Source organism: Lipophrys pholis, assembly GCF_963383615.2.
Source record: "Lipophrys pholis genome assembly, chromosome: 7".
Classification (NCBI taxonomy): Eukaryota; Metazoa; Chordata; class Actinopteri; order Blenniiformes; family Blenniidae; genus Lipophrys; species Lipophrys pholis.
Genome location: NC_137638.1, coordinates 11,328,361 through 11,355,879, shown reverse-complemented (window position 1 = coordinate 11,355,879; position 27,519 = coordinate 11,328,361). Strand labels below are relative to the sequence as shown.

General features: G+C 41.0%; 1 protein-coding gene across 2 annotated transcripts; it reads left to right on the top strand.

Annotated features, from left to right (window-relative positions):
• The first annotated feature begins 242 nt into the window (after positions 1–242).
• On the top strand, positions 243–27,426 carry cltcl1 (clathrin, heavy chain-like 1). 2 transcript variants are annotated; one of them, XM_080467369.1, is made up of 32 exons: positions 243–401; positions 7,304–7,511; positions 9,289–9,557; positions 10,541–10,702; positions 10,891–11,004; positions 11,115–11,288; positions 11,361–11,558; positions 11,935–12,135; positions 12,333–12,485; positions 12,682–12,804; positions 13,254–13,391; positions 13,511–13,675; positions 13,778–13,958; positions 14,831–14,994; positions 15,085–15,210; positions 15,309–15,451; positions 16,079–16,313; positions 16,422–16,544; positions 16,641–16,786; positions 17,104–17,287; positions 17,733–17,925; positions 18,039–18,196; positions 18,284–18,448; positions 19,124–19,399; positions 19,686–19,835; positions 19,920–20,051; positions 20,151–20,261; positions 20,580–20,750; positions 20,943–21,164; positions 21,510–21,536; positions 24,514–24,589; positions 25,743–27,426. In XM_080467369.1, exons 1-32 carry the CDS (start codon positions 360–362, stop codon positions 25,865–25,867), a joined length of 5,055 nt encoding a protein of 1,684 aa, XP_080323495.1. In that variant the 5' UTR covers positions 243–359; the 3' UTR covers positions 25,868–27,426. The 2 variants fall into 2 exon arrangements, with proteins under 2 accessions (XP_080323495.1, XP_080323496.1); XM_080467370.1 differs by lacking the exon at positions 21,510–21,536.
• Positions 27,427–27,519: the final 93 nt, after the last annotated feature.

Below are 27,519 nucleotides of genomic sequence, written 5' to 3'. Positions count from 1 at the left end.
CGTTGACTTCCTCAGTGGGAATAAGTCAGGAGTGGTTTTTAGAGTGGCTCTGGAGTGTCGTCAGACCACGTGAGGAGGCGGTTTGGCTCAGTAGTAGTTAAGGTGGACTAGTTTTCTTAGCGGAGGTGCGGAGTTTGTGACTCAGGACTGGTGTAGAGGGGCTGCTGAATGGGAGCAGTAACTGGATTCGTGTGATACCAACGCAAGCCACCTAGACTACCTCCACCGTGCATCATTCTGACTTCTTTTTTCGGGACGTTTTCGGCACAAATAGAAGAAAAGACCACCTCTCTCCTGCGGTTGTCCCCCTTCCCCTTTCCTTCCTCACGGATTCTGCCGGGCAGAGAAATCACCCAGACATGGCTCAGATATTGCCGATACGATTTCAGGAACATCTGCAGGTAAGCAGACACAGGGGGAGAAAAGCCCTAAAATGATATTGAGCTGGCTTTATTTTATTTATTTTTAATTTTTTCTGCGCCACTCCTTGTCCACAAGGGTCCGCACACACACGGCACATGTCGCATTTAAATGGGATTCAGAAGCAGGGCTGCAGGGTGGTGCTCAATATAGCTACAGGCCTAGTTTTCTCCTGCCGGGCAGATGATGACTTGTAAAAATTGAACAGTGGGATAGTACACAGCTCTAATGCAGACCCGGCGTGTGGGCACGTCGCAGCTTCTCTAAGCTTTTGAGTGAAAAACGCCGCTGTCATTTTTCAGACCCCCCGGCCATGCAAACTGCGGTGTTTTGACACTTTCTTTTTTTTTTTTTTTTTTTTTTTTTTAATGTTGGCGACAACTGAGCTCAGCTGTTGGTGGCAGCATTGTAACTGAGCCCCGAATGGCACTTGCTCTCCGGCTTTGTTGCTACCATGTTGTTGTCATGCCCTGAAGCCGCCGCATATCCTCACTTTAGTAGCCTCCAGCTGGAACAACACCAGCAAGTGTGTATGCAGATTCACTGGGCGTTATGCACCACACCGTCATGTATCCACAATGTTCATAGCAATCGGGTGTGCTTTTAGGTGATTGCGGAGGTATACGCATTTAGTTTGTACTCGCACAATCATGATAGCCAACAACTTCATCAAGCTGCTTTGTCAGATCAGGAAAAAAACAATAAAAATAAAGCACATTATGTGAGCAGTTTCCTGTCTCAACCAAAAACAACCTCACTACATCCAGTTTCATTTCACTGCATCATTATATTGATTGAATATGTCTCCAAGCTTAACTTGGTGGTTTATCTTCTCATGGAAACTGAGCAGCCATGCAGCTTCAAAATAATCAGCATCAAGAGCTGCATGTGCCCTGTAGTCCATCCTCTTTGCAGCTGTATCCAGCCTGCTGGTTTGCTGTGACTGATCCCAGCCGACTGTGAACGAATGCTGGATACAACCAGAGTAGTTTACAGTAGGGCAAACACAGAGACGGACACACCAATGAGAAATGGAAAGGAGAACAACTCCACACAGAACTTGAGACATTAATGCTATGAGGAGAGAGTCCCAGCCATGACACCATTGTGCAGCCCTGGTTGGAAAATGCTACCCTAAAGGCTTTCCTTTATGTGACAAGAAGGGGAAACAACCAGCCTGTTCCTTGTTCTTCCTCAGGTGAACTGAACAGGTTTCCTCTTAGCTTCCTCTTTCTCCTGTTTTGGACTTTTAATCATTGTCTTGCAGTCAAAAGAGAAACTTTGTGATGCACCCCTCCACCTCCCCTGGTCTGTAGCCTGTTGTTATGGTAACACCAGGCAGTGAAATGGCCTTTCACAAAAAAAGAAAAAAAGCCCAGAGTCCCCACCCCCCTCTCTCCCTCTGTGCTCCCTTCCTCTGGCCAGTAGCCCCACTTTTCTCAGCCAAAGATCCTTTATCCACCAAAAGCTGTGCCGGCCAAGAGAGCTTGCAGCCTAGCGGGTTCCTCTCTTCACTGGCAGGAGTTGTGCGCCGCTGCACACTGATGGATCACAGTACAGTACCTGGCAACGTCCGGGTTATTAGTTCAAAGTGTTCCTGACAGCGCATACCTTTCCCTACATGCATCTCTTCAGAAAATCTTGCCTTGAGACAGTGATAAGCAGCAGACTGCTTTTTTGTTCCACCTCTACCGTGAAATCCCCACTCTGCCCCAGTCGTATCCCCCCGTGAATCTAGGTGGCTCCAGCAGAGTGAAAAATGCTTGGAATTTGCAACCCAGGACTTTGGGCCTCAAGTTGTTTAACTTTTTTTTTTTTTTTTTTTTTTATATCTTGACTTGGTATTTACAGCTCAATGTCTACAGTCTGGGCTGGAGTTCATGAGTGTAACATGGATCTAGCTACTTGATGAGAAACAAGCTTGTTGAACTAGAAGTTGGATGAGTTACAGTGCATATGAATTAAGCCAATTGAAACAAGAGCTTTCATCTCAGAGGTGTTCTCACCTGCACTTATTGAATCCTTCATTTCTCCATTGTTGTTGTTGTTTTTTTTACATATGTATGTTTTGTGATTTAAGATCAACACTGGTTTGAGTATACCATGGTAGGTTTGTAACCTGCTAAATGAACCATTGTCTGAGGAGTGGAGCTCACTTAAGGTTTGTTTGTGGTGGCGGTGGTGGTGGTGGTGGTGGTGGTGATTAAGGAGAAGCTCTATTGAAGTATGAGAGCATCAAAGTAGGAGTCATTTTCAGGTCATGTGTCTGTGCTGCTGGCTGTCAGTGCAGTGGTCTTTGTACTGTAGCAGCTTGTGCAAAAAATGTCCTGCACATCCGAGACGCCCTGGAAATTGTCCAGTCGAGTCTCGTTATGACATTCAAACCTGTGGTCTCTGCGGCAGTTGTTTCTTGTGTCTTCTGAAGAACTGATGCCAGCGGATGTGTTTTGAAAGACAGAAGAGGTAAGCAGGCCTTGTTTAAGTCTGGCAAATCACATCAGGATATGAAGCCGGATGACAGAACACTAACAGATCACATCTGTGACCTCAGCAGCAGTGGCTGGTAGTGACGGTGATGAACGCCTGTGTTCAGTCACAGAAACTCAATCATGGATGCTTAGGAAGAGCAGTCATTCACAAATACAATACTTGCATTGTGTATCTCTGTAATGTTAAATGAGTCATGAACTGTTAAACTTGCAGTAAGTGATTTCAGGCAGAAAGTGATGCTCATGAACAATTTATTTGCTCATGATTTCCTTGATGCTTCGGTTATATTGCCTGTAAATCTTCTATCAAACATGTACAATATCACTCATGCAAACCTGTTTTGAATTATTAACCAATAGTTTATTTTGCACTGTTTTGGTGCATACATATACTTTTTGGCTTTCTTTTTTGTTTTTATCACAAACCACTTTCTCATTGAAAATAACTGCATTTAGGTGCTAAATCATGTTCAAAACAAGCTGCCAATAACAGCTGAGTGCATAAAAACCATTAGATGAGCATTATACGAACAATTACATGAAACCTTATTTTAATTATTTTTTACATGTAGCAATTGCTTATCTATATAACCTTACGTATGTATTGTGCAGAAAACTGTAAACTAAGAATGTTTATTCAGTCTTTTTTTCCTCATCCTCCCATTTGTAAGTGTGTCTATGGGACAGCTGTGGCCTAGTTGGAGTGCTTCAATGCTCCCAATCATGTGGAAGCACTTCCAGGGCAACTGTTGTCTTTGGTGCTTGGAACAAGTGTGGTGACATTTGTGAAGCGATAAAATGTGCTATATAAGTGCATTTAATTATTGTCCATTTCTTATTACACCAAGTATTCAGCTGCTGATTTAAAGTGTAGGTGCCTCGCTTCATGCAAATCCTACAAATCCAGTCAATGATGTTTTATCAGTAAAGTTCTGCTGCCTTCAGATTGTGATATTCATGCTGTTTTTTGTCATGGCTGATATCTGCTGTTAATGGAAGGTGAGCGATAGCAGTTTGTGTTGCATTGCTTCAGGTAGTTAATAAGTCGTCGGAGACATTAGGATGTAGCTAAAGTATGATTTCAGTCAGGAATGTTCCACTGAGCTGTGCGGGGGGGGTTTCTTCCGGTGAGTCAGCCACCCCACCCTGAACTGTAAATTGCCAGAGACTTACTGGAACTACGCTGAACTGACATGTCTAGCTCTCTTCTTTTTCTTCCCACTGCTTTTTTCCTGACAAATTCTGTCTACCTTTTTAGCAGGATGCAAGACTGTGCCAGGACTGTCTTTCACTCCCTTCCTTATCCCCACCCTCACCATCTTTATTGTGGTTTCCCCTCCCTTCTCCTCCCAGAGATAGTCTTGGCAGTCTTGAGGAGATGCAGCATATGGCTCCAATCCTCCCTCAGGTCTTCTCTGTGGCCTTTTCATGGCACCGTTATCTCATATGTTCCAGAGACGTCCCAGAAACCTGCTGCACATTGAGGAGAGGCTTTGTAGCATGGTTAAAGCCAATATTAAAGTATCAAGAAGGATATTCCTTGATATTATCAAAGTGTATCTCGCTTGGCAAAGGCCCACTTGAAACAGTAATATGAAATGCAGGCTACGAAGCACTGACACAGACAGACTTTCACACCAACTGGCAATTTTTAGAGGCACCTAAAAAGCATATTATTGGTCCGTGGGAAGAAGCTGGATCCTGCGGAGAAAACCCTTGTGTTTCGGCAGAACCTAATCCTAGAATTTAACTGTTTTATTTTAATGAGTATGAGCCATTAAGTTTCGCTTTTATATGGGTTGCTTCAGCAAGCCATTGCAACTTGCACCATAGACATGGCTTGTTTTTAGGTGAAACGCTTCATGTGGCAAACATCACTCAAATCCATGTTCCTGAAACTTGAGAACAAGACTTACCTGATGTGCCGTATTGTATTATTGAAGAGTGGTATCCATCCCAAAGTTATTAAATGATGATAACCTCACCCATTGGGTGTAAATGTAAACAAAAGGTAAATCAAAAAGGATAAAAAAGATGTGTAAAGTTGAATAAAACTACCGAGGTCATGCCAATTTTACTTTCATTTGGTCAAATTAAAGTGTCTCCTGTCACATTACAAAGTGTAAATTGACAGCTTGTGTTTATTACCCAAACCTATTTAGTAATCTAAAACAGGTCGTTGTTATGTCCACTGAAAGTTTGTATGCTCGTCTAAAAGGAGTTTTCCTAATTTGTTAGTTTCAGTGTCCAACCAGACTGCTGAGAGCTTCATCCTTCCTGTTTTGCAGATGATTTAAATGGCCCAGCCGTCATGATTTGTTGACCCACCCTACCAGCAAACCGCGAGATAGTACAGTCCTTGTGATGAGCCGAAGGATTCCTTTCCGCTTGCTTCAGACTGCATAATGCAGTCAGTTCAGTCATCAGAGGGAGAGTGCATGTTTTGGTCTGTCCTCTCGCCTCACAGTTAGTTTGACAACATCCACAATCATTTCTCTGTTCGGCCATCTCACTGGGGTGTTCTGTGGTTGTTAGTCTGCGTTGTTTATTGCAGCCTGAATTTTACATAGCAGAAATTGACATCAGTTCAGTCTTTGTATTTTGTTTTGTGACTTTTTGTTCTCATCAGAAAAGTGAAGTTGCTGGATTTACAAATTGTACTTCTGAAATATTCAAATTTATTCTTGGTTTTCTTTGATATTATGTCAGACTAGTTTAGTAGTAATTAAACAGTTTTACAATGGAGTCCTGAAGCAGATGCATTGTCAAGGTTTAATCACAGGGTTTGCTGATATGAGGAACATTGGTTCTCCCCAAAGTATAATTGAGACGTGATGATGGTTACGCCACTGCAAATGAATGAAAACATCCATCATCAAACATTGGTGTGAAAATCCTCTGGTTTATTTAGGCGATAAGCAGCAGCTATATAAAGAGTGTAAACTCAAACTGTGTTGTGGTGACATCCTGTTGTCCACCATGTACCCACGCCTGTTCTCTGTATATCACCAGACCTCCCATCTGGAAAACAACCTTAAAAAACATTCCTGGAAAACTGGAGAAAACAGACCTGCTGCTGTTTTAATAAGAAAATGATGTACTGATCTGCCACTGGCTGCTTATGTATTTATTCATTTATTTTTATTCCTGCTAGACAAACATCAGATGCTGCCATCTACACTTTCCCATGACACTTTTTTTGTGTTCATGTTGAGAGCACAGTTTTAGGAATCTCTCCAGCTGTAGTACCACAGAGTTTTACTTGAGTTATACTTAAGTAAACATGTTTATCAAATACTATTGGATGATGAACGGAATACTGTTCTTTATAGCTTTCTGACAATATGAGTCTTACTAATAAATAAGTTAACACTTAACATCATAATTAGACAGTTAAACAACTATTGGCTGATTTATAATTGTTTTTATTACTGTATTGGACAATAAATTGTTTTCAGGTCGATTATAAAACCAACTACAAATAAACATCTGCTCCTTCCCATGGTCACCATAGTGGATCCTCGTGATCTATATGTTTTTAACAGTTTAATTTCAGCTGATTCTCTTCTTGATGAGACCTCAGCTGCCTGCAGTGGGATTCCAACCAGCAAACGTCCAAATAAAAGCTTGCTTCACTAACCTCTATGGCAGGTTACACCCTGGATATTTCGTCATTCTGTCACAAGGCATTTACAGTATTCTCTGGAGCTATTTATCTCAGCATCAGATGCTAAACAACCTGAGAATGTCGGGAGGGGTGCTTTTTCGTTTCTACATGTGTGAAGAAAAGTCTCTTGAGCATACGACAAACATTATCTAGTTACAATACTTTCATCGCAGATATAAACTTGGTATGAATACCAAACAAGTGAAGGGACACAAAGAATGACAAAAGACAGAATTTTACAAAAAGTGGATGGTTGGCATGTTGAAGTGCGGATTCTGTTCAAGTGGTAAAATTAGATAAATAAAAATCCAATTGCTGTTTGGGTTGTGTCTTTGAGCAGGACAGTGTTCAGCAGAATGTATAGGATGCATCCAAATATGTGAAAAAGTACCCGGTCCCGTCGACCAATGCCGAGTGTCTGGTGGTCTATCGTGTTTGGAAAGTCACTGCAGTGGAAGGCTCTCTTGCTGGAGATGAGTTCATGCAGGTTGTTGAGCGCTGACAACAAAGCAGTTCTGCTATACTGTATGTCTCTCAATTGAATTTATTTATATTGTTATAGTTCTTCCCATCTAAAACTGTATACTTCTCCAAGTATTGTACCAATTTCTCCTCGCTATTTTTGAGCTGTTTGGATGCCACTTTAGTATTGGATACTGATAAAATAAACTAACTTGAGAATTGTGTAGTGCTTCTCATTAATATTGTTTTTATCCTTTGCTTCCAGTTGCAGAATCTGGGTGTGAACCCAGCCAACATTGGCTTCAGCTATCTGACCCTGGAGTCGGACAAGTTCATCTGCATTAGAGAGAAGGTGGGCGAGCAGAACCAAGTAGTGATAGTGGACTTGTCCGACCCCACCAATCCAATCAGGAGACCCATCTCTGCCGACAGTGCCATCATGAACCCCGCCAGCAAGGTCATTGCCCTGAAAGGTAAGCCAGTGATGCATATGGCAGCATTGCAACACATTCAGAAAGCCACAGCAGTGGCTGATAGATGAGAAATACTGTGTTGCTGTGAGGAAAAAAACAGCCTGCTTTTATTATTGGTGGCTTCATCCCAAATGCCGAGGTTATTATTGTAGCTTAAATTCCCAGAGTGAAGTCTGCATGGCCTTGGTGCTGTTTATTTGTCTCTAGTTTTTACAGATTTAGACATCCACTGGAAATGATGTGAGAATGCCACGGTCATGCGATGACTAATGCTATATCAGTGCTGAAAATATGTAGAGTGCACTCACTTCTATTGCCCGAATGTACTAAATTGGTTGTGAAAATTGATTGTCTGGCACTATATCTGGCCCTGAGCGCACAACCACAAGCGCTGATCAGGATGATTTGACGATAATGCTCTCTCCCTCTCTCTCCCTCCTCCCGTGTGTTTCTGAGGATAATGCTCTGCAGTTGCTCTTTTCCCTCTGGTCTATCTTTGTCCTCCCATTCTTACCTGATTGACACTTTGCTTTTTCTCCCTTGCTTTCTGTTATTTCTCAGACGGTGAGTTGCTTTCTGTCTGTGTGGCACTCTGTTGTGATGATGAAGTCGCCATGTCTCTCTCATAAAAGCTTCCCCCACATATCTATCTAAAGAATGCAGAGCTATTTTGATCACCAATTCATTAAAATGCCATCAACTGTTCAGTAGCTTCATTGCCATTAAATTGAATCAGAATGGCCTCTCCTCTCATAAAACCTGCTGGCATTCACTTGACTTTTATGAGAACTACACATGTATTAGCATGACTTGTATGCTGGGAGATTGTATGTGTGGTATGCATCATCAGCTATTAGAGTGAAATTATAATCCTTCCTTGCTTTAAAGCTGAGCTGCATCTGCAAGAACATGACGGCTGTGTGTGCTGACGGGGTTTCTGCAACAGATTACTCAATTACTCACCTGATCCATAACTTATCTCACCTAACTTTACTTTTAAATCATGGTTGTTATCAAATGTTGACTTGTATCAATATCGTTGACCTCAGAAACATCTTTACAGCTCGGCCAAAGTCTTAGTGTCTCTTTTTGTCTTGGCCGTGTTGATCATGAACTCTGTAAAGTTCCCTTGTGCTCACATAGTCAGATGTAAGGTTGCACAACTGGTTTGTCTTAGCTTATAAGTGAAGTGAAGCTATTCAAATAGTAGTTTATTTATCGTCAAATATTTGTGATAAAAATGTCAAACATGACATGGAAAGTTATCATAGGTTTGTATTCAGAGCTACTAACTTAACATACAAACCGAATTCAAGAGCTGTAAATGCATTTGCAGGCATTTGATTATTTTAACCTTGAAATGCATTTAGTTTTGCAATATGAAAAAAGTAATTGGAATTGATTTTGTCTTCATTTGTATATAACTGGGGTTCTCCCTTGCATAACATTTGTTGGAAATGGCACTGTTTACCAATTTGATTTCCACACAGTTCAACAAACTCATACGTTCATATATGATATATTCATACAATACAGTACATGTTCAGTCGGTAGAAACTGTTTCATAGGCTAAATCAATGAATTGAGAAGTAGATAAGACAAATGTTTCTCCCAGTTGTCTTCAAAAAGTGTGTTTCCATTGTATTTCCATTCAAAGATTTTCTTCTGGAGATCTTTGTATATGTCCTGAGTATCTGAAATTGTCTGCCTGTCTGTCTGTCTGTCTGTCTGTCTGTTTGTCTCACTTCTCTCATCCTGGGTGTGCACCCTCCCTCAGCTGCCAAGACACTGCAGATCTTTAACATTGAGATGAAGAGTAAGATGAAGGCCCATACCATGACAGACGAGGTCATGTTCTGGAAGTGGATATCCGTCAACACTGTTGCCTTGGTGACGGATACAGCCGTCTTTCACTGGAGCATGGAGGGGGATTCCCAACCGACCAAAGTATTCGACCGGCACGCCAGTTTGGCGGGATGTCAGATCATAAACTACAGAACTGACGACCAACAGAAGTGGCTGCTGTTGATCGGGATTTCTGCTCAGGTAGGAAGGCACGTGTTCGTGTTTACGCACGTCGGGTAACGAAGAACAGCACATAACAAAAACATGTTTTTGAGGGCACGTAACACGATCGATCGCTCGATTTCTCTGATTGCTGGTCTACAACCTCTTTGGATTAAAGGTCCATGTGATCTCTCTCATTGTATGTATGTACATACGTATGTTGTGGATGCACCGATACAACTTTTTTACTGAGTTCTTGGTAATCGCCATAAACCCTAACTCATACTCCATACACAAATGTTACACAACAGCTGTGTGTTGCCACGAACCATCTATGCACAGCCTCCGTCAACACTACGCACACCTCCAACTGTTTTGAAGGCTCCATCATACTACTGCGTCTACAGTAGGCATAGGTCAGTGCCTAGTGTCAAACACTGCCCTCTGTGTATTGTAGACTGAGGAACCCAGTTTACTGTGTTACACACACACACACACACACACACACACACACACACACACACACACACACACACACACACACACACACACACACACACACACACACACACACACACACACACACACACACACACACACACACACACACACACACACACACACACACTCCAGTTAAAGTAATGAGCAGCATCCCTCTAACTCTGCTGGTCCAGTTGTCACTTGTAATTAAGTTGCTGGTGTTGTAGGAACTAACCTTTGCAACTTTCACTTGATGTTTTTGCAGATTGTAAATTACAGTCTGCCTAACGTTTGTCATAACGTCGTTGCGTAGTACTTGCTGGGTGGTATCAGTATCGGTGTTTCGCTAATATATATATATACACACACATCATAAAGGTTCACCCTAAAAAATTTGTATTGCTTTAACTAATTTCCTTGCTTGCTGACGACGAGATGAGCATATTAAGCATACGTAATATGAACATTTAGAACTGCTTTTTCATTATTAAATGGGCAAACATAGCCATGTGACCAATCTAATTTATCTCTTTTTCCTGCAGCAAAACCGTGTGGTTGGGGCGATGCAGCTGTATTCTGTTGACAGGAAAGTGTCCCAGCCCATTGAAGGCCATGCTGCTGCCTTTGGAGAGTTCAAAGTGGAGGGAAATGCCAACCCCTCCACTCTCTTCTGCTTTGCTGTGCGCTCACAGGCTGGGGGAAAGGTGAGGGCCACTAAATTGTGCTCATGATGTTGTCACGCTGTTTTATTTTCAGAACGAACAGCAATGAACTCTATTAAACCTTAAATCTTCATCCCCTCTGGGAAGCAAAGGACATCGACTTCCCGGTTTTGTTTTTCATGTTAATATTTATTGTGATAATAATTTTTTTGTGGACTTTCTTCTTCCAGTTACACATCATAGAAGTTGGTCAGCCAGCTACGGGAAACCAGCCATTTGCTAAGAAAGCAGTCGATGTGTTCTTCCCACCAGAGGCCCAGACAGACTTTCCAGTAGCTATGCAGGTTACCACCAAACCCCTATTACTCAGAGGTTTCTGAAAACATATGGGTTCTGCTGCTCGGGGCCTAAAATTTCTCTTTCTCCCTCCCTCTCTCTCTCTCCCTTTCTTCAGATTGGCAATAAACATGGTGTAATATATTTGATTACAAAGTACGGTTACATTCACCTCTATGACCTGGAGTCTGGCGTGTGTATCTACATGAACCGAATCAGTGCAGAAACCATCTTTGTTACTGCCCCTCATGAAGCCACCTCGGGAATCATTGGCGTCAACAAGAAGGGACAGGTGAGCGACAACTATTTTACTTTCAGGCTTTTGTGATTCATGCGGATGGTTAATTTGTGGGTTTTCTTGTAGGTGTTGTCCGTGTGTGTCGAAGAGGAAAACATTGTCAACTATGCCACCAACGTCCTGCAGAACCCTGATCTGGCTTTGAGGATGGCTGTGAGGTCAAACTTGGCTGGAGCCGAGGAACTTTTTTCCAGAAAATTCAACACTCTGTTTGCCCAGGGAAGTTATTCAGAGGCTGCAAAGGTTGCAGCATCAGCACCTAAGGTACACCAACTCTGCAGCAATAGAGCAGCATTTTCACACACTAATTCACACCAGACGTACAGGTATCACTTACTTACAAATGGGGCATTGTGAAAACATTCATATCTCTGTAAATGACAGCAGTGTCAAACAAACCGCCCAGAGAGCAAAAGCAGCCTGCAAGAGAGTTCGATCTGGCCTGTAGGATGGCATCACAAAAAAAGAAGAAGACATGAACAGTTCATTTAATTTAGTAAAATTTGAATTAAAACCAAGGGGATAACTTAGTCGGAATTATTTGAATTTTATATTTTTATAACTTCACTGATCCAGCCCAGCTGAGGTCATAGAGGACTCGACTCTATGTGACCCCTTATGTTTCATGTCATTTTCTCAGGGTATCCTTCGGACAGCAGAAACTATTCGTAAGTTTCAGAGTGTTCCTGCACAGCCGGGTCAAGCCTCCCCACTTTTGCAGTACTTCGGTATTCTTTTGGATCAAGGCCAACTTAACAAGTTTGAGTCTCTGGAGCTGTGCAGGCCCGTCCTGCAACAGGGCCGCAAACAGCTTCTGGAGAAATGGCTGAAGGAGGACAAGGTACGTTTGAAAGACCAAGCAGTTTTATTTAAGCAGCAGCAGGGTCAACAAATGACTGACTGAAGAGTCTCGAAGTAATTGTGAAAATTAATAGTTGCTTACAAAAATTTTTAATTATTTACTTTTTTGTTGATTAGCATGTTATAAATGGTCATTTTTAATTTATCGCTGTGTGTGTTTGTGTGATTGTGTTGTAGCTGGAGTGCTCAGAGGAGCTCGGAGACTTGGTGAAGGCATCTGACCCCACTCTGGCTCTTAGTGTGTATCTCAGAGCTAATGTCCCCAACAAGGTCATCCAATGCTTCGCAGAGACTGGCCAGTTTCAGAAGATTGTTTTGTATGCTAAAAAGGTAATAGAGTTGCTTCCAAACCCCTTTTTCCCCTTTTTGTTTATGTTTTTAACTTGCAGTTTTGCTCTAAGAATGTATCTTTTTTTTGGTGTGTGTCTCACCCTTCACTCTAGTTTAACTTTCTTTCGCTTTATTTGTAAAATCACTTTTAGAATTTGAGACAAAACAACATTTTCATTTTCCTGCCCTTTTGTAGGTTGGCTACACCCCAGACTGGGTGTTTTTGCTGAGGAATGTGATGCGTGTCAATCCAGACCAGGGACTGCAGTTTGCTCAGATGCTGGTCCAGGACGAGGAGCCGCTGGCCAATATAAACCAGGTAACACGTTCAATGACGTGCCTGCCTCACTCCTACTCATTCCCTCCTTTTTATAACACATGTGCCTGTTTACTGCTATACATGCACACAGACACACAAAGTGCCCAGTGTGGGAGCCGACATCTGTGTTAGTCCAGATGTGCCAGCAATGCCTGGAATTCACTGAGTCAGTGACCCCCTCTTTTCTTTAAAGCCACATCATCACTGTGTTCAGTCCCAGACTCAGAGATTTGGAGGGTTTGATGCTTGTGAAGTTAATATCGTCCCCCCTTTATTTTTGTAGTCTCCATGAATGTCATTAAATATGAAAAGTAGAAACATCTGTCTGCTGACCGTGTCGTGTTTAATACTGTATGACTTTTAGCTTGGATACTAATTGAACTTATGGTTCACAGATGGTAGGAAATTAAGCATTTTCTAACTTTGTTCTTTTTATTTCTCTTTGGTAGATTGTAGATGTGTTTATGGAGGGTAGCCTGATCCAGCAATGCACCTCCTTCCTATTAGACGCTTTAAAGAACAACCGCCCTGCAGAAGGACATCTACAGACACGTCTGCTTGAGATGAACCTCATTCATGCCCCCCAGGTGAGTATCCAGGCAGATAAACCATTTTTGAAAAAGAAAAAAACCCACAACCCTTTCCCCCTGATAATATAAAACACTACTTGTGTGTTCATGTGTGTCTGTTTTTTGTTTTTTTTTAGGTAGCAGACGCAATCCTAGGGAACCAGATGTTTACACACTATGACCGTGCCCATGTTGCTCAGCTGTGTGAGAAAGCAGGACTGCTGCAAAGAGCTCTTGAACACTACACCGACCTGTATGACATCAAACGAGCCGTGGTGCACACACATCTGCTCAACACCGAGGTACACATGTAGAAGTGCAATCATGCTTGTGAATACCACTCTTGTGGTCGCAGTTGTAATTCACAGGTTCTCACTATGTATTTGTTTTTTTCCCCCCCTTAGTGGTTGGTGAACTTTTTCGGCTCCCTGTCAGTGGAAGACTCTCTGGAGTGTTTGAGGGCTATGTTGTCAGCTAATATCAGGCAGAACCTGCAGCTGTCTGTTCAGGTTGCATCCAAGTATCACGAACAGCTGGGAACTCAGGCATTAGTGGAGCTCTTTGAATCGTTCAAGAGTTATGAGGGTAGGTTTTGTGGTGTTTTTCCACATTCTGAAGTAAAGTGTTAAATCAGGCGTGTCAAACATAAAGGCCACGGGCCAAAACCAGTCTGCCAGTAGGATCCAGTCTGACCTGCAGCAGGAAAATGCAAAGTACAAAAATTGCATAGAAAACCTTGTTTTCAATAAAAAAACTAAGTGCTATTTCTAATTTGTTCACTACGAATGTTTTGGTGAGGTATCGATCATAACACAATATCAGCTGAAACAAAAGATCAGGGATAAAACAGTGAAAGCAACCTTCCTTATTCCCAGTGAAGTTCCATTGGCATGAAAACCATACTGAAGACAGATTTCTAAAAACATTCATGCTGAAGGCTGCAGAAACTAGTAGTCTGAATAGAAACACTGTGTCTCAGAGGTTGACAGATCCTTTTTGTTCAAGAGCCAAATAAAGCACAGTCAAGTAATTTCTTGCATTTTTGGATTCAAAACAATAGTTTCAAGCATCATTAAAAAAAATGGCATGATGTTGAAACCGCCATCATTTTTCCTTAAAAACAATTTTCAACTTGTTCAGGTTGTGTGAAAATATAAATTTAATCATTCAGTGTAGAATTTCTCATAATGTACTTGTACCTCTGCACTTAAACAAGTGGAAATGTTTATAGTTACGAAAGGCTTTTATGGTCCCTTTTGACCAATCAAGCCTACTTCGGATAAATTAAGACTCTTTGTGGCCTTTACTATTACTATTGCAACAACACATCATCAGAAGGGTAAACATAACCATGTGTTTGACACCCGTGTATTACTTTCTCCAAGTTTTTAAATTCTAAGTCATAACTGATGATACTAACTTTATTATTGTTCCTCCTCCTGCCATTTTCATTCAAGGCTTATTTTACTTCCTTGGGTCAATCGTAAATTTCAGCCAGGAGCCTGACGTTCACTTTAAATACATCCAGGCTGCCTGTAAGACCGGCCAGATCAAGGAAGTGGAGAGAATCTGCAGGGAGAGCAACTGTTACGACCCAGAGAGGGTCAAAAACTTCCTCAAGGTATAAAAATGCATTAATCACCATTGATGAGTAATACTGTGTTTATATAGTTGAGTCACACCTAAATCTTTTGTTTGTTTGTTGTCATAGGAGGCTAAGCTCACAGACCAGCTGCCTCTCATCATCGTGTGTGATCGCTTTGACTTCGTCCATGACTTGGTGCTTTACTTGTACCGCAACAGTCTGCAGAAATACATTGAAATCTATGTACAGAAGGTATGATTACCACAGAAACACTACACATAGCTGCTCACTCCTGAATCAAACCGTTTTATTTTGAGTTTATATTCTGAATTTGTTTGACTTCAATCCAGGTGAACCCCAGTCGTTTACCAGTGGTGATTGGTGGTTTATTGGATGTGGATTGTTCAGAGGATGTGATCAAGAATCTGATCATGGTGGTCAGAGGGCAGTTTTCCACAGATGAGCTGGTGGAGGAGGTAGAGAAGAGAAACCGGTAAGACTCCAATTCACTTGGATGCACTGGCGAAAATACACACTGAGTCATATGAATGTACAAGTGGGATCAGAATAAAAATATAGCTGGTCTTTTAGTTGGACTGTTGTATAGCAAGATACCCTGCATTCAGTTTGCTCATTGCTCTTCATGTTGAACATTTAAAGGAGAAATTGTAATCTTCAAACCACTGAAATTACATTCCTGTTTTTTAGAATAATTCTTGAGAGAATAAACCTATAAAATATATATATGTGTATATATATATATATATATATATATATATATATATATATTCTGATCTTGTCTGTGAAGCATCATATGGACATATGTTGATAGCAGTTGCTGAAAATAGATATGAATACATGTGAACAGGAATATAAACTCTATTATGACCTCCCTGTGAAGCTAGTTCTCTTCTGATTATATATGTAGTTTCCTCTTGATAATGTATAACTATTAACTTGAAAATATGTCAACAAGATGACTTTAGTACAATTGAGTGTCAATGCTGAATGAGCAACAGTGCCACCTCGTGGTGTAACTTTGGATTCCATTAAATATGCCAATATTTGATTAGACATTTTAATACACGCAGGATTACAGCTTTCTACAATATCTTGTCAGGTTGAAGCTTCTGCTGCCGTGGTTGGAGTCTCGTATCCATGAAGGATGTGAGGAGCCAGCGACCCACAATGCCCTGGCGAAGATCTACATAGACAGCAACAACACACCCGAGCGCTTCTTGAAGGAGAACCCGTTCTATGACAGCGCCGTGGTGGGACGCTACTGTGAGAAGAGAGATCCTCACCTGGCCTGTGTGGCCTATGAGAGAGGACAATGTGACCTGGACCTCATCAAAGTGTGTGGATGACTGGGAACATCAACACTATTATCAAATATCAAAAGCAGTTTTTTTCACTTTGTATTTGTTTGTTTTTTTGTCTTTTTTTTTTTTTTTTTTTTTTAGGTGTGTAATGAGAATTCGTTATTCAAGAGTGAAGCTCGATATCTGGTCCGGCGAAAAGATCCAGAGCTATGGGCAAATGTGTTGGAAGAAAACAATCCTTTCAGACGACCCCTCATCGACCAGGTCAGACTTACGCCAGCTCCACGACCGAAGTAATGCAAACTGCGGATTAAACTTAGTTTGTTTTGAAAAATTTCTCTTGATCGCATCTCGCCTCAGGTGGTCCAGACAGCGCTGTCGGAGACGCAGGACCCAGAGGAAGTGTCAGTCACTGTGAAGGCCTTCATGACTGCTGACCTGCCAAATGAGCTGATTGAACTGCTGGAGAAGATTGTGCTTGATAACTCAGTCTTCAGTGAACACAGGTACCACAGCTCCCTTTCGACAATGATAATTTAGGTCAAAGGTCTGAAACTTTTATGATTTAAAAAACAAAGCTATGTTCTACCATTCATACCAAATAAAATTTGTCTGAAGCCACAAAATATGTTAAGCATTTAAAATTAATATAAGACGGCTCATATGCAAATAAAATAAGATGAAAATCTTGATTTACACATGCTCCACGACGGAAGTATTGCAGTGAAGTTTCGGGGGAGCTACTACAGCTGAGCTAAAGAGCCACGTGTTCTTGTGTACTTGCCATTTTAAATAAATCCGTCTCTTGTGTACATTTTCCCAGAAACCTCCAGAATCTTCTTATTCTGACGGCCATCAAAGCAGACCGCACTCGTGTGATGGAGTATATCAACAGACTGGACAACTACGACGCTCCGGACATTGCAAACATTGCAATCAGCAACGAGCTTTTTGAAGAAGCATTTGCCATTTTCAAAAAATTTGACGTCAACACCTCAGCCATACAGGTAATATTAATGTTTTGAGTGCGTCTGTTGGTAAATTGTAACTCTAATAAGTCAAAGAGACATCAATATTCACATTAGTTTCTCCTGTTGATCATTACAATCCGAATTCCTAAAACATTTAGACAATATGTGAAATAAAAATAGTACGAGTTTTCTGTTATCAAATAAAAAAATATTTAAAAAACAATTTAATGGTAATTCTGTATGTCTCACTTTTAATGTGTTGTTTATGTTCTTTAGTGATTTAATGCAATGAATTGTAAATCATTAGATACCTTTGTATTTAAATTTTACAAAGCATCCCAGTGTTTCATTTCAAAACTGCACTCAATACGACAGATTCTATCACTGATTTAAACATCATAAAACATACTTTTAGTCTTGATGCCACTTTTGCTCTTCCTAGTGACTGTGACACACCTCCCTCTTTTCCTCGTCTCCTCAGGTACTGATTGAGCACATTGGGAACTTGGATCGTGCCTACGAGTTTGCGGAGCGCTGTAATGAGCCTGCAGTGTGGAGCCAGTTAGCCAGAGCTCAGCTACAGAGAGACCTGGTGAAGGAGGCTATTGACTCTTACATTAAAGCTGTTGACCCGTCGGCGTACATGGAGGTGGTCAATGCTGCCAGCAAAAACAGTGAGATTTTTCTTTGAAACTTGCCTCGTCAACACCCTCCCAAAGAAATAACTCGCCGTTTCTTTGGCCTGAGTTCATGTTTCAAGCTCTTGGCTTTGTTTTCTATTTTTTAGATAACTGGGAGGACTTGGTGAAGTTCCTCCAGATGGCTCGAAAGAAAGCCAGAGAGTCGTATGTGGAGACGGAGCTCATCTTTGCTTTGGCTAAAACCAACCGTCTTGCAGAGCTGGAAGAATTTGTCAGCGGACCCAACAATGCTCACATACAGCAGGTTAGAAAAATGCACAGGTTGAATGATAACGGAGCCCGAGCTCATTGTCAGAAACTTGCTGCTCATTTCTCTGCTTGCTTGACGCAGGTGGGCGATAGATGCTATGAGGAAGGCATGTACGAAGCAGCCAAACTCTTGTACAACAATGTGTCCAACTTTGCTCGACTTGCATCCACACTTGTCCACCTGGGAGAGTACCAGGCTGCTGTGGACAGCGCCAGGAAGGCCAACAGCACACGGACATGGAAGGAGGTAATGGCACACAAACCAGCATGTTGGACTTGGAAATATGTCTTGGTGTAATAGCTCATTAATTCTGAGCAACTTGCTGCTCTATTCAGGTACAGTTTGAACAGTTATTTCAACTTTTATTATTATTAAATGAAATACTTTTTTTTTTGTAAATCAATGACGATAATATAATGCTTTTTTTTTTTAAGTACCTTTGAAGGCTTTTTGGGTCATTTGACATTATAACAGCTTATAAACATAACAGCTTATAACTACACAAAAGTAGTCAGGACAAAGTCAAGTATGTTAAAATCTAAAAGTAGACCAATATAAGGGGAAAGCCAATCTGAACGAGTGCGTTTCAAGAAATGATTTTGGAAGTGAGTAGGGATGTTAGAGTTTAAGTCATAATCTTATCACTAAGAAATACTGAATTTGGTGAAATAATTGGAGCAACACCACATAGCGTAGACCACTAGTTTGTCGTCCAAAAACGAAGCAAATACGGTTTAGTTACATGAAAAAATTATGAGCTCAGGAAGAAGCACCTGCAGGTAAAGAACAGTCACACATCAGGTACATGGTGTTGTTTAAGGACTTTAAACAAAGTTTTGCTCATAACATTGTGTGATATCAAATAAGCTTTTTCTGTTCTAACTGGTTATTTTATACACCCCCCCGCCCCCCCTTCATCAGGTGTGTTTTGCATGCGTTGATGGAGAGGAGTTTCGGCTGGCACAGATCTGCGGCCTTCACATAGTGATCCACGCTGACGAGCTGGAGGACTTGATCAGCTACTATCAGGATCGCGGGTACTTTGAAGAGCTCATTGCTCTGCTTGAGGCTGCGTTGGGTCTGGAGCGGGCTCACATGGGTATGTTCACTGAGCTCGCCATCCTCTACTCAAAGTTCAAACCTCAGAAGATGCGGGAGCACCTGGAGCTCTTCTGGTCCAGAGTCAACATCCCAAAGGTAAAGCATCTTAGTATAGAGCTGTTTGATGCTCTTTTTACTTGACGTTAACAATCTATTGACATATTGTTTATTTACATTGATTAAACATCCATTCACCCTTTCAAAGCTGTTCTCTTGGCCTCATAATCGTTAATATTTGGACAAAATGTTGTTTCATTCATGCCACGACACTTCACAAAAATAGAGAAATCAGTAGAAGCAGCCATTTCTTTGAAATGCACTAAATTCATTAAATTGTTAAGGTGAACTTTAAAAGACCTTTGTCTTTATGTGTGTTAATCAGGTCCTCCGTGCAGCAGAACAGTCTCATTTATGGGCAGAGTTGGTTTTCCTGTACGATAAATACGAAGAGTTCGACAACGCTGTCATCACGATGATGACTCATCCAACAGATGCATGGAAGGAAGGGCTCTTCAAAGACATTATCGCAAAGGTAAACTTAAGGATTTATTTCCGAACAGTCTATTTGCTTTTTAAACATTTTACTAATCTTAATTTTTTCTTGTTCTGTCTTCAGGTTGCTAATGTGGAGTTGTATTATAAATCGCTGTCTTTCTACCTGGATTTCAAACCCCTCCTACTGAATGACCTGCTGACCATCTTGTCCCCTCGGTTGGACCACAGCCGAGCCGTCACCTACTTTGCCAAGGTAACAGTAAGTCCGGTCCGCCTCCATGTTGCAGAAACGGCAAGTATTTTTATCTGGTCTCTGCAGCTTGCTGACATGTTCTGTTTTGTGTTTGAGCAGGTGAACCAGCTGAAGTTGGTCAAGCCTTACCTTCGGTCTGTCCAGAGTCACAACAACAAGTCTGTCAATGAAGCTCTCAACAACCTGCTGACAGAGGAGGAGGACTACCAGGTGTCTGACTCTATTCATTATAGCCAATCAGGCAAAGGGCCTTAAGGTTCATGTATGTTCAGAATTGCTTACATTCTTCAGTTTTCTCTTCTCATGCCAGGATTTAAATGCCTTCAAATTAAGTGAATACATTATATATCCCCCTATGTTGTGACATTGTAGGAATAAATATTTAACAAGCTTTCTCAGTTTGACCATCCAGAGGTCATTATGTGGTCACTAGAGGGCAGTGTACTCCTAGAGATATCTCCAGCGTGCTCCTGAGGCGCTAGTTCTCTGATCTTCAATGCAATTTTTTCTTCCTTGTCTTGTCCACAGGGTCTGAGAGCCTCCATCGATGCTTATGATAACTTTGACACTATCGGCCTGGCTCAGAGGTTGGAGAAACATGAACTGATCGAGTTCAGGCGCATTGCTGCTTATCTGTATAAGGGAAACAACCGCTGGAGACAGAGTGTGGAGCTCTGCAAGAAGGACAAACTCTACAAGGTATGGCGAAAGGAAAGAAAAAAACCTCCCATGTGCAGCATGAGCCACTAAAAATGTTGAGTCGATAGAAGGTACGGTTTTCTTTCCCGTTTAGAAAACGTCCTCTTGGTTTTGACTCTTCGTAGCTGTCATAGTTGAAGCATTTAGTTTTGCCACGATGACTGAGATCTTCACACACTCTGTTTCTGTCAGGATGCCATGCTGTATGCTGCAGAGTCTAAAGAGGCTGAGTTGGCCGAGACGTTGCTGCAGTGGTTCCTGGAGGAGGGCAGGAAGGAGTGCTTTGCCGCCTGCCTGTTTGCCTCCTATGACCTCCTGCACCCCGACGTGGTGCTGGAGCTGGCCTGGCGGCACAACATTATGGACTTTGCCATGCCATACTTCATCCAGGTCATGAGAGAATACCTCACCAAGGTTAGTACTTAACGATAAGTTGCAGTATTACTAGAACGTAGAGAAGTAGGTTTAATCATTGTTTTTATCAGACTCATGTTTGAAATTCAGCATTTGTTTCTGTACATTAAAATTGATGTACTTTTTTTTTAGATTTATCATTTTCCTGTGAACATCTGTCCTGTCAAAGGAGAGGTGAATGGTAATCTGTAGTTTCTCTAGAGAAATTGGTCGTACTGAGACATGCTCAGCCAAGAAAGAAGGCTTTTGTTTCAGTGTTGATGATTATGGCGTCATGATTTCCTGAAATGCTGACCTGCAGACATGTGAGGTCACTCGAGGTCATCTCTTTGGGTTCTTTTCCAGGTTGATGAGTGTGCAGCGAAGGTGACGGTCTCTGGCCCTCTTTTATTTCTCCTCTCTTTCTGTCTGTTTGTTTATGTTGTAACACATCTCTTAGGTTTCTGATGTAGGAACCTAGCATGGACTGTAGATTGAATGCAGCACAACTAGCCCTGGTCCTGGAGAACTGTAGTCGAGTGTGCAGGCTTTTGGTCCTCTAAAGATAGAGACACAGTCAATAAACCCTTCTGGGGCTTAAGGTTTGTGAGCAAGCAAATCGTTGTTGTGTTAAACTTTGAGCAATTTTTCCAACTACTGAACACCTTGTACACTTTCTGAAATGTGGAATTACTTGTTTTGCTTCGTTTACCACGAATAAGGATTTGCTAATTATGACTTTCTTGTTTTTTCTGCCACCTACTGGCCTTCTAATGTAATTTCCATATTTGTGCACACAAATCAACAGAAAACAAGCTAAAGGGGACTTAGTTTTTTTAACATTTATGTTTATAATTAAACACATCAAGCATATTGGGGATAATTTTACAGTTTTTAAGGTTTAATTTAACACACCAAGCTTTTAAACCCTAAACAAAAATGGTGATATTCTTCCCGGCCTTTCATGTGGCCGAAATTTATACCAGTAGGCGTCCACAAAACTGAAGAAATCATTGTTGTCAGAAGAAAGTGTGGCTGACGATACAGACATAAGACAGCCTGCTGCTGGTCAAGCTCCAGAGAGAAAACCTACAAGACAGAATACTGAAACAAAATAGCATAGGATAAACTATGCTCCTATAAATATTAAAGAAGTTAATAACGCTGCAAAATGCATCGTTTAGGAAAAGGCATATGAAGGAATATGTCTGTGACGTGTTTCACTATAAATAATCTTTTGGCTTTAGAGTGAATATCCTGCAGTAAAGGACAGTGAGCAGCAAAAATAAGTTTAAACTAAAAACAGTTGGCAAGTACTGTAGCTTAGCATATTATGTGTTTTCCATAAACCAATTGGATAGGCGACCATTATATCTATAGAGCCTAATGTGACCTAAAGGTCTGTTCCACATTGAGTTGTTCGTGGGAACTAAAGCCTGTACACTCTATTGTTTCTCCAGGGCCAGGATTAGCCTGTCCTGGCCTCATGGATACCTCTCACCTTCTAACTCTTCCCTCTTGGGGCTGCATCTAATATTAAGTGGCATTTTTCAAAGTCTGGATAAGACGGTGTCATGTTAGACACACTGTGATTTTCTCTTCGGGCTAAGGCCGACTTGAAAACCAAAAAAAGCAACTTCACATTAGTTGGATGCATCCCCATGTTTCTAACTGTTGGTTAACCAGTTGTATTCTTTAACGGTTGGATTAATGCAAGGCTTGAAAGGCTATGGAGTTCACGTTGATCTCTCTCTTCTGGCCAGGTTAACAATACAGTGAGTTTTGTTCCAGGAATGACAGGTCCAAACAGAAGGAATAAAATTGTACAGCTTAAGACATCCTGGCTTTTACTTCACATTTGGCGGAAGTTATTTCTTATATTAATCAAAATATTATTACTTACATTTGATCCATTTTGTGATTTTAATTTGCAATTTCTAAATATATTTTGAATATTGCAGTGTAGTATTTTGCTGTAACCGATACATTCTTCATCCATGTTCTTGAACTATTTCACTTTTCCAAGCTTTTTTTTTTTTTGTAATTCCTTGAAATTGTGCCTCAAGTCAAATCCACACTGATGGATCTGAACCACAGTTTTAAGCCAATCGCCACTTACATCAGAAACCTCCTGCACTCAGCTGTCTTCACAGTTAAAGCACAATGCCTTAATATTTTTCACCTTTATTAGAAAAAAAAAAAAAAGGTGGTGGCTCAGCCACCTCTGTGTGAATAATGTGTGCCTGGCAAGCTTAACCCACAAGTCTCTGATGTTTAGTGTAAATCCTTTCACAAAGACCTCATTTTAATGGGATGCATGTGAAAGCTATGATTGTCCTTAAATGTGATAAACTGGCTGGAGATGTTGCATCAAGAAACAAGCATGAACCCTCCAGCTCCTTCTTGACTTAATATGTAATAGAATATTCTTTTAACCTTAATTCTTACTATTATTCTACCTTTGAAGGGTCAGTTTACATGTATCACTTAAATAATCTCTCAAATGGGATCCAGCCATGGTTTTAATTTTAGCACTGCTTTTTTTTCTGGTTCTCAAAACACTCAAATGAAATTTAATTAATTTGAAACAACTTCACCTTTTCTAATATAAATGTACTTGTTATTGTGTAATTCACAGTCCATATTGTTGACTGATTTCATTAGAGTATTTTCTGCTGGATGCCAAAGATAGTGACGTCTGTTAACGGCGAGGCCAGTGAATTTCTGATCGCATGCATGGACATTGTGTCTGTGGAAAGAATCAATTATTAAGAATGGCTTGGTGTCATTTTTGATGCTTAAAAGTGAATTGGAGTGGTAGTCGGAGGCGCAGCATCATTTATCGGCATGCTGAGATGCTCCCGGGCGGTAAAAGGTTCAGTGGGATTCTTTGTGATTTTGGTGAACTGACCCTTAAGTTGTTGACTTAACATTTGTGCTAGAAGCTGTGCTAGAATTTCTCACCAGACCTGCATGGCATATTCTCTTGGAATAACCTTAGCTGCACTGTGAAGAACTGTAGTTTTGTGTATATGATAAATGTACTTCAACCAGGAATTTATCTGCAGTGTAGCCATACCAGCAGAACATTAGATGTTCTTATCTGTAGTAATAGACCAATTAGGAGTTGTCTTTTCAATAAAAATGGTACAAATCTGAAGTTACCTACATTGTAGGTTCCCAAGTGAAAACCACTAATTGTAAATATTGTTTTTCATACTTCTTTATAAAGGTATTTCCAAAAACAAAGAAAATACAGGATACCTACATTGTTTGAACTCAGCCTGTTCTCAACCCGGTTCATACACAAATGAGTATTGGCCGATTTTTGCTGTTTTTAAAAACTTTTTTGTTATTTTTTTTTTTACAGGTGGACAAACTGGAAGATGCAGAAAGCCAAAGGAAAACTGAAGAGGAGGTGACCGAGCCTCAGCCGATTGTGTTTGGTGCGTTTATTAACCAGAAGGTCTTGTGTGTCCATAAAATAACCCAGTTAGATGGAAAAGTAACGCTTGTATTAATTGTGGTTGTCCAGCTCAGGCAGGAATGTCTCACTGAAGCCCCCATACTTTTAATATTATGGTCTGACTGTGACTGATAAGCTGGGCTGTCAGCGCTGTGCGGGTCAGTCTGAGGACTGATTCACTCAGTAACTAAAACCAAAGTTACATCAACTGGATTAAGATGCTCTGTAATCTAAATCAAGGGTGGGCTACTTGGAGGATTGTCAGGGCCACATACATTTTTAAACTCGCTACCAGATAGTCAAGCAGTGAACAGACACACGTAATACAAGGATATTGAAGGATGAGAACTTAAGTATATATTCTGTATTAAAAGAAAAAAATTATTCACAAGTACAAATGTGGTTAAATGATATTCCTTCTCTTATATACTGTGAAATCAATCAAAAAAATTTATTGGCTTGTGGGCTGCTAGTTGTCTTCGCCTGATCTAAATGTTAGTGCTTCTTTAAATGCATAAATATTGCAGCAACAAAACAGTTGAAATAATCAGGCAGCTGCAGGAGGCTCTTTTAAAGTTAATTTGATGTTTATTAAAACTGCATCAGCTTTGAATAATGCTAAAGCTACACAGAGAGGGCAGCTTATTAACTGTTTCCATGATAACAAGCACTTACGCAGTTGTGACATCCAGAAATAGTGGCATGTCAGTATCAAGTCATTGTTCACTAAGTATTTCTTTGATGTGCTGCTTACGATAGAAATTAATACATTTTATCCAGTTAATCACAGAAATTCCAACTTCAATTCAACTGCAACTCCAACTTCTTACTTGTTGAGTGATGAATTGAAGGTGACCTGTACTTTTTTCTTGTTTAGATTTTCAAAGTGAACACATTTACAATATAGTTTCAAAATAACCGTTTTTTTTATTCTGCGTGTGCTTTTCTTGATTTTACATTCAGAAGAGATTAACTGTATGAAGCCCGTTATTGTTTTCTAATAACATCTACAATGTGCATATTCCTTCATGTCACAGTAGTGGTACTTTCTTCATTAGTTTATTCTGTTCGGAAGCTAATACAAATAGTTTTGTTTTTTGATTTAATTTAACTCTGTGTTTTTGTGTGCTCAGGCCAACAGCTGATGTTGACTGCCTCTCCCAGTCAAGTGGCTCCCCAGCCACCGTACCCTGGTTACGGATACCCAGCTACTGCTGCAGGCTTTCCCGCTCAGCCCGCTTACGGCTTCAACATGTAGAGCTCACACACCCCACACACCCCCACCTCCACCCACCCCCCCACACTCACCTGGACCTGAACCCCACTCTAACATGCTGCTCTGGGTCTCTGCTGGCTGAGTGACTGCACGGAGACCCCCTCACTAGTTCACTGAAACTGCTACAGAAACCCCCCCCCCCCCCCCCATCTCTAGTTTGATCACAGCTGCTTCAGAAGAGTGGCAGGCATCAAGGCTGTTCCCTCTGACTGTTTCATAAGGACTTTATCACTGATGTACGCAGCATGAAGTCCGAGAAGAATCAACACGTCGGCGATAGCGCTCGCTGCACCGAACCACTCTACTGTCAATGTTCCCATGTAGGCTTTGTTCAGCATAGAGAATCCTTTCCCCCTTAATTTTTTATTTTATTTTTTTCCCAATTTTCCGTTCAGCACTGATGAAGAGACTTTCCTGAGGAGTGGACAGGGTGACAAGTGTCCCCCTGTCCCTCCTGAAGCACTGTTAAGGCCTTACATACTCTGCGGGGGCGACGAAAACGGACTCATTTCTTCACGTTTAATCTCACAACTGTCTCGTGCTCTTGTTAGAAAGACAGTGATTGTGCAATAGTTTTGTTTTGTTCCATTCACGACAGGTACAAAGTGTTTGTTGTACACAGCCTAAGAACACTTGTTTTCTGAGGTGACGGTCTGCGTGTGTATGTGTGTGTGCGTGTAGCCTCTAACGGCCTTTGTCGGACACGGTACAGAAACCAAGAGGCACTCAGTGAAGTTTTCACCCTCTCGCAGCTGCATTTTATTATTTTTTTCTTTTGCATGGTGAGAGCGGTTGATCTGGCCAGTCGACTCTTTGGGCCCTCGATACCATACTTCTGGAGCATTGGGATAGTTGTGACAAGAAGACAAAAGAAATAACGAAAGCAGAGGAAATAGTAAATGTTATATGCTGTAGAACTGTGCATGTGCCGCCAAACTATAATGCTGCAACCAGGAGCACAATTTTCATGTTACACTCAAGTATATCAAGTATTACTAATGTTGTGTCCAAAACTAAGTGATATATGATGAAACGTTCTCACCAAAACTAACAAAATGGGTGATGAAGCTCCGACGGACTTTGGGTGGTAGTTGGAAACGCAAGGGGACATCAGCATACTTCCTGGTGCCAGCTGGTAAAAATGAGTATTGCTCTGAAAACAGTGTATAATTTAAATATATTGAAATACATAACTAATCAAAGAAGTCAAATATTATGGAATACCGTATGTATTGTCAATAATGTGTTGTTGTAGTCTTGAAAAAGTATAATGATTTTTGTAAGAAAATGACAAAATGCAAAAACAGCAGGTTAATAAAAACAGCAAAGCCTTCAGAGGAAGCTGCTCAAAGTGTTGACAGGTCAGTTATTGTTTACTGTGCTGTCCAGCGGCCTCCTAAGACAAACTGAGTTATGTCCCTATGTGGTCTCGGCTTCGGATTTAAGCGCAAAAAAATAAAATCTGAGCTGCATTCAAAGCACTCCCTTTATCTGCACAAGTCATGCATCAAGAAAGAGGAATAAAGTTTACAGTGTATGTTATGTTTGTCCATTTTTTTCCCTTTCTTTTTTTTTTGTTAATGAGGAGGGAGGTTGGGGGAGTAGTTAACCCTCATAGTGAGATTGTCCCTGAT